General features: G+C 39.3%; 1 protein-coding gene across 7 annotated transcripts in view; it reads right to left on the bottom strand.

The window, feature by feature from the left end:
• The window catches only part of TBC1D19 (TBC1 domain family member 19), a 148260-nt gene that overhangs the window by 14973 nt on the left and 118805 nt on the right, over positions 1–14482 (bottom strand). For 6 of the 7 annotated variants that reach the window (XM_045056489.1, XM_003985476.6, XM_006931184.5 and 3 more), the window contains 2 exons: positions 4011–4043; positions 488–597 (listed from right to left, as the gene is read on the bottom strand). In XM_045056489.1, the coding sequence (XP_044912424.1) occupies positions 488–597; positions 4011–4043 (143 nt within the window). Of the gene's footprint in view, positions 1–487; positions 598–4010; positions 4044–10201; positions 12605–14225; positions 14336–14482 lie in introns of those variants that run through there. The other variant, XM_045056491.1, reaches the window with a different exon arrangement.

Raw genomic sequence — 14482 nt, forward strand, 5'->3', positions numbered from 1 at the left:
GTGACAGATAAATGTTTGATTTTCATTAACAAAGAAGAGATGATGATGATGATAATCACAGCAACAACAACAGTAAAAACAGCACTCATTTATTTACAGGACACTTGGCCATGAGCCGAGGACTACCCAAGTGCTCTTCTCCTGAGCACTACAGAAATATATCAAGCTCATCTCCTAGATGGGGACACCAGCGTGCAAAGAAGGCATACTTGTCCAAGTGAATAATACAGACATTTTTATATGTTTTTTTTTTCTGTTAACATATAAAAGATAATTTAAGTGCAATTGATAAAGGCTTTTTTCCTCCTTCATTATCACCAAAAGTATTTAAATATCAATTTTTTTCTTTTCATTTATTCTACAGAAATATGTTGCCTAAAACCACAAATTACAATGTGTTGCTTCACAATGAAACCGAGTAGGAGACTTTTCCTTAAGGGAAGAAAACAGATTAGAGTCTAATTTGATCCAATGTTTATGAACTTACAGAAGGGTGAGAAGAGATGGAATGTAGTCTGAAGAAAAAACGCACATACATCTCACGGAATATCTGATACAGTTTGGAAGGTTCATGGTACAGAAAACAAAGCGGTGCAACTGAAAGAATAAAGAAAGTAATCAATAGCATGGTAGAACTATTAAAGTTTTAGAAAATAAGTCAACAAAACATGAAGGAATAAATCTGTATTATGGTAATATTCATTCAACAACAAGTCTAAAATCATATGTAGTTTTATCGTGTTGGAAAGGAAACATATACACATGTAAAAAGTTCAGTCATTAAAAGCTATAAAGAAAGGAGTAGTTAAAAACTACCGTAATCCCAACTGACTACGAGAATGGCACAATGGAATTACACTTCTGGGGATATGAACAATTCAAAGCAACTTGAAAAAACTACGGAAAGTCAAGTCTCTCTTCTTTTTAATTGAAATAGTAAAGAGTGACAATCAGGCAATTCATTTTTCACTCGTTCCACAAAGGATCCGGGCCGCTTTGCAAAGTTTTTTATTTTGGAAGTCCGGTAAGCAAAATAGAAGATAATTCGTGACTAGTGTGTAGAATCATGGTCTTCAACTAGTTCCGTTTGAAAATAAAGATTTTGATGAACAGTTTAGACTATTGGTCCATATCTCAGCATCGTGTAAAGACAGTTTTCACAGATTCACAATAAACCAACCCTCGGGCAGAGGATTCATTTCTCTAATGAATGTTGAATTACGTCTTCCTTTGCACCCAACTCTTGGCAATTAAACATGGGTGGGTCAACTCAATCAGAGACCCCACAACTGAATGTCAGGAAGTCCTAATCTCAGATGCTGATAAGACAGGATTATTCTGGACTGATATGGTTGTGCTTTTCATCTTTTCAAACCTCAAGAATTTCAGGCAGCATAAGCACACTTATAATGCAGACACATAAAACTGTATTACCTAAATATTAATTTTAACACAAGATGACTTACTTTTTGGGTAATTTCAGCTATGATGTAAAATGGACAGGTTAGAAATTCTCAGGCTCCATAATCTGTCAGTAATGCCCTGAGAGCAGGAGGCATTAAGTCATCAGGGAAACCAATGAGGCAACTCACCTCTTTTTCACAAAGTGAAAGGAAAAATGATAAAAAAAATTTTAAATTCTTACAAATACAAACATTCAATGATCTGGGCTACATGGCAGTGCACAGTATTACAGACGAGTGAATCAGCGAAAACTAGTGTTGCAAGGGAGAGACTGCACTTTTTTCTGAAGGGTCAAAGAGAGACAAATCAATTTTAGGGGAGTCTAAAAAAACCCCTACTTTATATACAGAGAGAAAAAAATTATGTTATATACATACAGATGTTTAAAAGCTGACAGCCGTGACTTTCCACTTAAAAACTAACTTTAAAAATTTATTTTACCACCAAAATAAATTGCTATTTATTAAGGTAGTCTCTATATTTAAAAAGGTATTCTATACATTTAAAAAGACTAACTCATATTCTAATTATAACAACGTAAGATAAAGCAATGTGGCACAAATACATGGTATTATTATAAGTTCAAAGTGAAGGTTTGAAATTTATTTACCTTTTTATGTATATTTGTTCCTTTAACTTTTAAAGATACTGATACGTAAAAACCTATAATCTGAATTTTAAGATTTTATGGGTTCAGCAACCTTAACGGTCATTTCCAGTGAAGGAATAAAAGAATTTTTCAATGAGCACTTTTTTACCAACATGTATAATACAAAAACCTTTGCAATCAGTTATTATTAAAGATACCACTACCGTTTGTGTTGAATTCCTTATGAAATTCTCCATGAAATGGAAAAGCTTTAGTCCATTATGTACAATATACAAAAAAAATCTACGTGAGTTTATTTTCTATCGAAAGCGCATCTCCCTATCTGGTTCCTTCGTAAAAATGACTTTGCGCATTGTCTTTTTATCCAATTAAATATTGTGCCATAGGAATTTACTTATGAAGTCATGATATGCTATACCTACAATAACTTCATTCGTCTGCATAAATGGGAGAGAGGAAGGCCAGTTTAAATCCATTTTTAAACGAGATAAGTGTCGTAATTTTGAAGCACTACAGTAACTAACACTGAGGTGGCAAAGTACTAACTACAGTTCCTCGGGGATGGTATGTGATTATTCTCGTATTCTAAATGGGTGGTTGCTGCCAGGTGTTTGTGGGTGCTTACCACATATTTCTAAGAGAGTGTTAATAAACTCTGTACCAAACATTTTGCGTCATCTACTTCCTTAGTGAACATTCTCCCCTCTGGTGTATAAACCTTAGCCAATACTTAAGTGACCAGAAGTGTGAACAAGCAGACTCAGAGTCAATGATGTATTTTATTCCCTAAGAGTTGCTAGAAGATTTAAACTTTCCTGACACCATTAATGTCCTCCAAATCATTCAAGTTCACTTTTTAAAAGCCGTTTACTTGAAAAATTCTTGCAGCTGGAATTGAAATAGATAAAAAGACAGCACTTTTATTATTAGATGTAAACATTTAGTAACTTTTTGGGGGCTTTTCTATTTTAAATTCCTCATGTGTTTAGAAAAGAGAAGTATGCTGAAACATCGTAACATTACGTATTACGTTATGGAACGTTGGTTGCTCAAGAGAATAAAGCAGAGTGCCCCATAATGGAAGCTTGTGATCAACGCCACGAAGGGTAGCATAGTACAAAGTTCCTGGGTCCTCTGAATCCTTTTCACTGCATGCTGGTCTTAGAAGTTTTATATTATGTCATTCACCATTATTGTCTGATGTTGAACACTGAGGGGCTTTTACCAAGAAAAGGGTTAGTTAATGTGTTGCTGATTCTCCTTACAAAAGGAAAACGTTAAAGTATTTCTGTTTAGCGTACAGGTGGGGGCGGGGGGTGGGTAGCGATTTTGGCGACTGACGCTCTTCAACAGGTTTCTATGTAATGTGTGAAAATTTAAAAATTAAGTGGTTTTGAGGTGTAGAGCACTCTTGCTAATCTTCATTAAGCTTCATTAAGCTTCTGTGTTCCTCGTTTGATGCCGCGGGAGGCCAGAAAGGCATTCGGGGCTGTTAAGCCTGCACACGTGTTTTTCACATGTACCTTGGGACTAGTCTAGAGAGATCATAAACCCAGACTTAGTGTTGGCCCTCCCTTCACATCCTTTCTCACCTATTATTTGTTTAAAATTTGTTCGGGAATTTCAGCAACGTCCTTTTACACCCGTCAGAACTAAAAAGCCGCGCGTTTCCATTGGATTAGAGAATGGCAAACACAAAATCACTTCCACATTGTCTTCTAACTTTAATTGGTCAAGCAGTCATCATCTGAGAAAGTATGATGACCCTTTATTTTTAAAAAGTTTAATTGGCGGTATAAACAAATACTAAACTCAACATTTAAAAATGTGTACAGTTACTTGGTAAGCGTGTGGGTGATGTGGTATAAACTGTGATCTTCATCTTTAATTTTCTGAAGTGTAATAAAAACAGTGAATATTTTAAAGCCCAACTTACCATACATTGAAAATCCGTGAAAAGGGATTACACCTAAAAAAGATAAAAAAAAAAAAAAAGTGTTTCTTTTCAATTAATATACCCACTGAGTTATTAGGTAAGCTTCAGAGGATTAAAAACGAAAATAGAAAGGTTTGCTATTTTTGCTTCAACTCTGTTCATGACTGTCAGAAAGACTTAGTGATGGTAGCCAATAAAAAAAATATATATATGTTTTTAATACCTGGAGAAAAACAAACCAGAAGTTTTTGATATATATCCAGGAAACTTTCTATTGATAATGCTAAAAAATTAAAACTTTGAATATGTTACAAAAACACAACAGGGAAGATGGCAAAACTAAGTTTAAGAACAAATTAGGATGGTCTCAGAAAGTCAGCAGATTATGTCCTTCCTGAAACAACTTCATCCTGTATATTAGAATCCAATCTGTTAAAAAGATAAGTGACCAGCTTACATAAACCAGCTGGGTCACCTCAGGAAAGTCACTGAACTTCCTGAGTTTTAGTTAACTGCCTGTCACGCAGAGGAACTAACACTGTCTCTGAAATATCATCTAGCTCTAAAATTCTACGTTTAACAATCATGTCTAGAGTAAATGCAGAGAAATTTGTGAGATCCAAAGAAAACCGGACATGTAAGGATCTTCCAGTGGCAAGATTCTTTACCAACTTTAAGGTCTTTTTCTTTCTAGAAACTGAAAAAATTCAAAACCAGATTAGAGTTATAAGAGTAGTCAACATTCCTAATGACATGATAGCCACCAGCTTGAGTTGCACGGAGCACTTAGATGAGGGACCACCTTCCTTCTTCAAGTCTCTCTCTCTGTTTATATCTCTGGTTGAGTCTCTTTTTCTTCTTAGGAACAACCATCTTTTTCTACCTTCTCTCTCTGCTGTTTAATTTTATTTCTTTCCTGATTATAGGCTTTTAGAAAATAAAAAAAAACAAGTCTGTCTTTTCTAACTTTTCTACGATAAAATTGTTGACATATGAAAAAAAAAATCCGAGAGACAAATGAGTTAATAGACAGTAGGCATATTTTGATGTTCTACAGAAATGTAAGTATATATTGTATCTTTCTAAATACTGCCTCTCAAAGCAGGTTGCTATCATATAAAACCTTTATATTCTTTAAAAAATTTTTTAATGTTTATTTATTCTTGAGAGAGAGACAGACAGAGACAGAGTGTGAGTGGGGGAGGGTCAGCGAGAGAGGGAGACATAGAATCTGAAGCAGGCTCCAGGCTCTGAGCTGTCAGCACAGAGCCTGGTGCGGGCTCGAACTCACAAACTGTGAGATCATGACCTGAGCCAAAGTCGGACGCTTAATTAACCAACTGAGCCACCCAGGCGCCCCCAAAACCCTTATATTCTTCCTGCAAAACCCCTTTTTCTTTCCTCTGTTAAGCTATTGCAACAACATTTGAACAAGCAGGTGAGGGTAGTCAGGAGTGAAGGTGTTACTATTATGATTTTCATCTTCTACAAATATTTATTAAGGATCCAAGGATAGGACTACCCTAGTCAGGACAAGCCACTTTTAATTAGGAAGCTTACAGTGAATGACTTCGTGAACCGTCAAGCAGCAAAAAGCGATGCAATATTAGAGTGACTTGGGCTTAGTTACACTTTCCCCACATCTCCCTCAAGTTCTGAAATTTATAGCTGCTCTAGAAGCAGCTAGGTCATAAGCTATTTGAGGCAAGGGACACAATTCCTACTGTGTCCTTCAGCGCCCGCAGTATCTTCTACAAATGATACAAATTGATGGAAATTGGAGCATTTTATAGATATGATCAAAGCTTATAAATAAAATATTAAAGCGCAGCAGAGAAGAAACTAATGGTTGCTAGGGGGAGAAAGTTGGGGGTGGGCAAAATAGGTGAAGGGGAATGGGAGATACAAGCTTTCAGTTATGGAATGAGTAAGTCACAGGGATAAAAGAGGGAATACAGTCATTGGTATTGCAATAGTGTTCTACGGTGACAGAAGGTAGCTATACTTGTGGTGAGCACAGAATAGTATAGGCTTGTCCAATCACCATGTTGGTTAGCTGAAACTAATGTAACATTGTGTGTCAATAATACTCCAATAAAAAATATTTTTCTAAGTTTATTTATTTATTTTGAGAGAGAAAGTGAGTGTGTTTGCATGGCAGGGGAGGGACAGAGGGAGAGGGAGAGAGAGAATCCCAAGCAGGCTTCATGCCCAGCACAAAGCCCCATGCTGGGCTCGATCTCACAACCTTGAGATCGTGACCTGAGCTGATATCAAGCCACCCAGGCACCCCTAAAAATTTTTTTCAAGTAAAAAAAATATTGAAGTGTAATTTTAATTTATGAATAAGTAATTAACACATAGAATAGGAAGCTCTTAATAACTCAGTATTGAAATTACGAATGTCCAACGAACTCATACAGATGTGGTTGGAATTCTGTGTGACTCGAGGCAAGTTACCAACACTCTCTTGACTCTCTGTTTTCATTTTTGAAAATGGAGATGAACAAGACAACTTCACTGAGTTGTACTAAAGCACCAGTGAGTTAATGTCCTCAATGTGCACCAGTGCAGAGTTGAGGACACAGCAGATGGTCGGCAATCAGAGCAATTTTACGCTCTCACAAGAGGCAGTAACACAGTTAGGTATCGGCTTAAACCTAAGAACTTCTTTTTTTGTCAGTATTAGATAAGGGTTCACTTCAGCTTAATCAAGATTAGCCAGGGCTTAAGATTCCAGAAAAGGGTGCACTGTCTGCTCTGTTAAAGGAGGACAAAGTCAAATTCTGGCAAACAAAAGTAGAAGGCATAAGAAGCAGTGAAGAATCCACTAACACTCTAGGGCACACTTCACCTAGAACAGTTCTTTGATCGCAGAGGGTGTCGCGTTCTTGGCCAGTTTCCCCAAATCCTTCCCTTTGCCTCCTATCGCTTCAAGTGTTTCAAGGGTCGAGTTTCATGCACGTGGCCACCATCCCAGAGTATACTTCTAACAGGCAGCGGGATGCTTGGGCTACCAGCTCTCCTCTGGCCTTAGAGTCCTCCAAGTTTGCCACAACAGATTATTTTAAGAGCCCAGCCATCCTTTGGCCATCTAAAGAAAGTCTAAAATATTAACTGCCTGTTCCATTGAATAGGAATAATTTTTTAAAGTCATAATTTAATGGGCCTTTGACATAGCTCAGAATGGTAAACATCGGCCACAGAAATAAATCTTGAACTAGATTAAGATATAAATAGTAAATATGACTCAGAAAATACACCAAATATCAACATGCTTCACACTTACTAGATATTTTCCCTTCATTTCCTCACTGTCTCTGTTTTTTTTTTTTTTTAATTTTTTTTTTCAACGTTTATTTATTTTTGGGACGCAGAGAGACAGAGCATGAACGGGCGAGGGGCAGAGAGAGAGGGAGACACAGAATCAGAAACAGGCTCCAGGCTCTGAGCCATCAGCCCAGAGCCCGACGCGGGGCTCGAACTCACGGACCGCGAGATCGTGACCTGGCTGAAGTCGGACGCTTAACCGACTGCGCCACCCAGGCGCCCCACACTGTCTCTGTTAATACTCAGCATTTATAGTTGTACCACAGCTTTCAAGTCTGATTGACTTTAACATCATTCCAAATTTTTACACTCCTTCATGTGGGATTACTTGGTAAAGTTTAACTCATTTGTTGAAATAAGCATTTCCTTTGCTTATTCTCATTCTACATGTAGCCTACAGGTCAGTAAGAGTAGGGATACGGCAATGGTTAAATTGTTTCCTAGCTATTTCGGTTGTCTTTCTGCATCAGAACTTCAGAATATCACTGTTACTTTATTTCAGCAATTAAAATTTCCCAAATGCCAGAACATAGCCATATTTAAGTATCAATCTGAAAACCGTATTTTAAATACAAATTTGATTAGGTTTTCAACTTATGTCTAAAGTTATACATCAAATAAATTTTGGATTATGAGATGTTTTTACTTTATTTAATTAATATAGATGACAAAGTACATTGCTATTTATCAACTGGACACTTGTGAGCAGGTTTAAAATGACATATTTTCACTATTGCTTCCAAGAGCCTTTCCTAATCTTTGTCGTGAGGCGCTGTCCTGGGCACTGTAGAATGTTGTTGTTTTTTTTCAATTTTTTTAACGTTTACTTATTATTGAGAGACAGAGAGAGACAGAGCATGAGCAGGAGAGAGGCAGAGAAAGGGGAGACACAGAATCTGAAGCAGGCTCCAGGCTCCAGGCTGTCAGCACAGAGCCGGATGCGGGGCTCAAACCCACAAACCGCGAGATCATGACCTGAGTTGAAGCCGGACGCTTAAGTCTGACTGAGCCACCCAGGCGCCCCATGTGCACTGTAGAGTGTTTAATGGCATCCCTGGCCTCTACTCATGACACACTGGTAAAACCTCGCCTCCCCCTGGCTCTGACAACCAAAAGTGTCTACAGACATTGACAATGTTTCCTGGGGATGGGGAGGGGGGTGGGGGGGAGGGGCATGGGGTTGCCCTGATGTAGAGTCCTAAAATGCCTCTACCTAATGTTCACTAGCAACTAATTATTTTGTCTTATAGGAAACAAATGGTATTGGTATATTGTGCTGTGTATTTAAATCTCAGTCAGATCTATGTGTATTTCTCCTGTCTCCTTCCCTTGCTTCTATTCTTGTTCCTCTGTGTTCTTCCATATTGATTCCCTCATTCATTCGCTCTCTCATTCAATAACATTTACTGAGCAGTGACGTTATGCTATGCATGATTCTAGATGTTAGATCTCTTGGTCATCAAAAGGTTCTTGTTCTCTCGGAGCTTATATTAGAATGACACTTCACTTATTATTATTATTATTTTATTTTATTTTATTTTATTTTATTTTATTTTATTTTATTTTATTTTATTTTTTTAAGTAGGCTCCATGCTCAGCATGGAGACCAATGTGGGGCTTGGACTCATGACCTGGAGATCAAGACCTGAGCTGAGATCAAGAGTCGGATGCTTCAGCCACCCAGGCACCCCATAGAGTGACACTTTTATTTTACACAGTAGTGAGCATGATCTTTTAAAAATATTAGGGGCGCCTGGGTGGTGCAGTCGGTTAAGCGTCCGACTTCAGCCAGGTCACGATCTCGCGGTCTGTGAGTTCAAGCCCCGCGTCAGGCTCTGGGCTGATGGCTCAGAGCCTGGAGCCTGTTTCCGATTCTGTGTCTCCCTCTCTCTCTGCCCCTCCCCCATTCATGCTCTGTCTCTCTCTGTCCCAAAAATAAATAAACGTTGAAAAAAAAAATTTAAAAAAAAAAATAAAAAAAAATATTAGTCAGGAATCAGAGAAGAGATGTCACTGAGAAGAATAGAGTAGGGAACTCCAAAATTCTGCCCTTCCGCTAAAGCAACGGTTAAGCTGGCTAGAACTGTTAGATCAACTTTTTTTGAGTTCTGTAATTTGTTTAAAAAAAAAAACATAAAACAAAACAAAAAAAATAAAAAAATTACAACCAAGGAAATCCTTCATGAAAAAAGAAGCTGCTGAATTTTGGAAAGAAAGCATTGTGGTATTTTAATTTACCCACCTACCATCGCCCATTCTCCAGCTTGGAGGCAGCTATGAAGATGTTCCTGCACCCATGTTCCTGGTGCAGCTTGCTGGCAATAGGGATCGTGAATCGAAAAATTGTGGTTGTGTGTTTTGACCTGTCTAGTAACTATCTGATGGATTGGGCTGAAACGGCCTGCCCGCTTACTGAAAGCATTTAGGTGCAAATACACTAGCTAAAGCTTCCTGGGGCAGCAAAGGATAACAGATGAGGCAAGCATCAGACTGACAAGCCTGGAAATGAAGAGGCTGTGGAAGGATATATATGGAGATATAAAGGCTTTGAAAAACTCCTCTGTATTCAGGGGAATCTAGAAAAGATCAGAGAAGTACTTCAGCTTTCACCTCTGCCAGACTTCTGGGCTCTGGGCAAGCAGGAAGTGAAGGCTAGGGTAGAACTCTAAATGGCCTGGCGAGGGCCGGCTGGGTGGCTCAGTCGGTGAAGCGTCTGATTCTTGGTTTTGGTTCAGATCATGATCTCATGGTTCATGAGTTCAAGCCCTACTTTGAGCTCTGTGCTGACAGAGCAGAGTCTGCTTGGGATTCTCTCTCCTTCTCCCTCTGTCTCTGCCCCTCCCCCTGCGCTCTCTAGAGTCTCTCTCTCTCCAAATAAATAAATTAAAAAAAAAAAATTAAATGGCCTGGCTAAGCCTCGACGGAGTACCTCAACATACAGCCAACCTGCAAAGACTGGGATAGATTTTTTTTCTTTTGGTTTCTGATGTTTAAGGAAACCTCTGTCAAATTACCAGTTGGCCACTAGGCTAATGGAACAGAGACCTCAGTGGGCACTCCATACAAAAAAACAACAACACAATATTGACAAAGTAGTTTAGAAAAGCCACTAAACAAGCAACAACAACAAATTCTGGGGAGGGGAGACAATTTGATTTCTAGAGTTACCACACTATAATATTCAAGATATCTAGTTATGAACAAAAAATTTACTAGGCATGCAAAGAAATAAGAAAGTATAGCTCAAGGGGACTAAGAGTACACTTACCATGACAAGCACTGAGTAATATATGGAAAGTTGAATCACTATTGTACCCCTGAAACTAACATGACACTGTATGCTAACTATACTGGAATTAAAATTAGAAAAAAAAAAAAAAAAAAAGGTAAGTATAGCCCATTCACATGAACACAAGAGATTAACAGAAACTATTCCTGAGGAAGCCCAGACACTAGACTTACTAGACAAAACTTTAGATCAACTGTCTCCCTATCTGACCTGGTCCCTAAGCCTCCAGTCTCACCTAGTACCAGGTTATGTTTTGCTCACTGTCACCAGTCATATCGGCCATCTTGTTCTTTCAAACCATCAAGCAGGTTCCCGTCTTAGGCCTTTAAACATGCTATGTATTCCCTCTGGAATGTTCTTCTCCTACTTCATTGCACAGCTCACTCTGCATATTCTGGTCTCTGTTCATATTCTACCTCCTCAGAAGTACTTTTCCTGATCACCTTACCTAAAGGTGACCTTACCTAAAGTCTTACGTTTACTTAAAGGCAAAGCCCTTTACCTAAAGCCACACCCTCCTTCACCTCCCTATCAATTTCTGTTCCCCTTCATGGTTCACATCACATTCTCTGAAATTATTTTCATTGGTTATTTATTTACTTGCTTGTTGTCTCCCTCACTAGAATGTAAGCTTCTTGATAGTAGGTACTTTTTACTGCAGATCACCCACCCTAGAATAGAAGAGGGAGCCAGAGCAGGACTGTGTAAGTATTAAATGAATAAATGAAAACAAGTTATATAAGTTGAACGAAAAGTAAAAACAAGAGAAGCTTATATAATTCCTATGAAAACTCTCTTCAGCTCAGAAATTTTGCCTACCAGTTGTTTAGTGAATCTGCTACAGAAAGTCTGTCCACCGACAAGGCCTCAAATGAGGTCAGTGGCGGAGGTGTCCTTAAGATTTTAAAGTAATCCTATTTGGGGCAGCAGTGGAATGGATAACATACAAGTGCTGCTTAGTATTGCCTTGAGGAAAGAATAAAGGGAAAACAGACTGACTAGTCTTTGTCTCCTCTTGTTCTGCAACTTTGGACTCAATGCCCAGAGAAGAGAGCTCTCTCTGATTCTGGCAAGGTTTTAAAATTACCTGAAAGAAAAAATTATTCTGAAGAATGAAGTTTATGAGCGGCTGTAGGGGTCACCCCACTTAGTATTAAACTATTTTCATTCTGAATGAAAATCTTTCTAGAACCTATTCTACACATCCACTTTTTCAACTTATCAGCCCCTTTCTTTTCTTCCAAAAGCCACTCTAATGTACACGGTAACATTTTCTGAGGCAATAGGGCATGGTGATGAAGAAGACTGAAGGCAAAGAGCTTCGGATTGAAAGCCTGGCTTTGCCCCTCACCGGCGGAGCAAATGGACACTCTGTGCCTCAGCTTCTTCATCTAGAAATAGGGATAACACTAGTCCCTGCCTCGGCAGGTTACGCCTTGTAAGGACCAAGCGGATTGCCGCACGTAATGCGATTAGCACACTGCCTGGTACACAGTCCTGCCTGCAAAACATTAGCTGCCGCCACCCTGACTGCCGTCACGGCTATTATTACGGCCATTTGTTTTTTGGTGTCTCAAGTGCCTAATAAAAGTCTTAAATCATTATAGTACATACTATAACTACGTACATACACGTGCACCGTAACTCTTTAAAAAGTCACAAGGTGACTGGCTTTTACACAAAATGGTCCCCGGCAGATTTTCTGGAGCGCTCTTATGTGCTGGTTATTATAGTTCTTCTATTTTCCTTTGTGAAGCCTCTGATTGCCGTTGTGCTGTTGTTAGTCATTTTTCCCATCTGTGTCGGCCTCTTTCTATGCTTCCACTTTTGTAGGGGGGCATAAACACCGGTAAACCAAGCTTGTTAGGCATGTGTGCTAAGTAAAAGCTCTCCTAGGCATGGAGAGAGCAGGAATTTGACTCTGTGGACACCTCTTCTGGCTCTTCAGAGGTATTTTCCCCCTGGTTTCCTGATTCTTGGATAAACATAAAAAGTTATCTGAAATTTAAGTTTCTGAAGAGGCAGAGGTAATAAACATAAGTAAATGCTCAAATTAAAAATCCTTCTCTAATTTAGTTCAGATAAAGACTCACTAACCTCCTCCTATAGCTAGGTACTGAGGGAATAAAGATACATGGCCTTCCACCTTAAGAAGCCTGCAATCTAGAGGGGAAGATAAAGCATAAACAAATAATGTCGTGACAATAAAATAGATACCAAAGGCTTTCACACTGGATACTATGGGAGCTAAAAAAGAAAAAAAAAAAGGGACCCTAACCAGACCCGAGGAGTCAGGGAAAGCTTCCTGAAAAGGATCATGCCTGAGCTGAGCCCTGCACGTTGCTTCGAGAGAGTTGGCAGGGGTGCATGTGCACGTGTGAGGTAATCGTTTGGTATTGCTATGATAAAAGACAGTGAGATAGGAAAAGGTGAAATACAAAGCAAGGAGTCAGACTGAATACAGGCCCGGGTCAAAAGAGGTCCTCGTACACCAGGCTAAGAGGCTTGGACATCACTTGGGAAGAGATGGGAAGCCATTAAGAAAACTTTCAGGGGAGAGGTGTCTCGGTGGCTCAGGCAATCGAGCATCCGACTCTTAATTTCATTTCAGTAAAGATCTCATGGTTGTGAGATCAGGCTCTGAGCTGGGTGTGGAGCCTGCTTAAGATTCTCGCTCTCCCTTTGCCCCTTCCCCCCTCTCTGTTTCTCAGAAAAGACAACTTGAAGGAAAAAAAGCAATTTTTAGATTTTCCTTTTCGATGTGTAACTCAGGCAGCACTGTGAAAGACAATCAAAGCTAGAAAACACTGGAAGAAGAGAGACCAGTTAGGTACCTGTTGCAATTAATAAGCCAGAGATGGAAAAGCCTGGATAAAGGCAAGGCGGCAGTTATGGCGAGGAAGAGAGGGAGAGCAAGGTCCCAGATGCATGTTGAAGATAAAACCGGCTGGCCCTGGTGACTTACCACAGGAGAGGGATGCGAGGCTGAGAGGAGTCAGGGTTTAGGCCTTGAATTACTGGTTAGATGAGAGCACAGTGAGTTGTGAGAGAAGTAGCACAGCTTTTTTGTTGTTGGTCTTTATTTTGTTGGTCTTTGTTTTTTTTTATTTTTGAATTTTATTTTATTCTTTTTTGAATAGTGGGTATTGGAACAGAAATGAATGCATTTAAGTTGAGATATGTTAAGCCTGAGTTAATTACTATAGAGGTCAGAACTGTAGATAAAAATTTTAGAGTAATGAACAAATAGAGCCGACAAAGCAGGTACATGGGACCATGTATGAAAAGAAGGGCAGCCGAACAAGGGTGGGGTGGGACGCTGGAGAACATTGGTGCTTACAGAGGGGCAGGGGAGGATGGCCCGTGAAAGAACCCGCGAGATCACTCTGACAGGTGCATGGAGGGAACAGTGCCATGAAAGCCAAGGACGGCTTTCACATGGAGAGATCAACAAAAAAGCTCAACACGCCGGTAACAGCTGCATTTTTTGAGCATTCACTGCATATCAGTCACTGTGACGTTTTAGACACTGTGTCTCATTTGATCCATGGGCCCTAGAGGATGCGTCTGAAGTTCAGCGAAGCCATGGAACTTACCAAGGTCATAGGGCGAGCTGGCGGGACTGGGATCTGAACCCAGGTCGGCTGGGTTACAAAGCCCATGTTCTTAATTCTGCTGGGGTAACAGAACTTCTTCAGGATGCAACCTAATATTATTGTAATAAGGAATGCTCTAGATTGCTTTTCCAAAAAGCAGATCTTAAAAACTATCCCATAATCTCAGAGGGATAATTAATATCTGATGAGATCATTATACATTTGATCACTTCACACAGTTAAAATAGATTATTTGG

This window comes from Felis catus, chromosome B1, assembly GCF_018350175.1.
Source record: "Felis catus isolate Fca126 chromosome B1, F.catus_Fca126_mat1.0, whole genome shotgun sequence".
Classification (NCBI taxonomy): Eukaryota; Metazoa; Chordata; class Mammalia; order Carnivora; family Felidae; genus Felis; species Felis catus.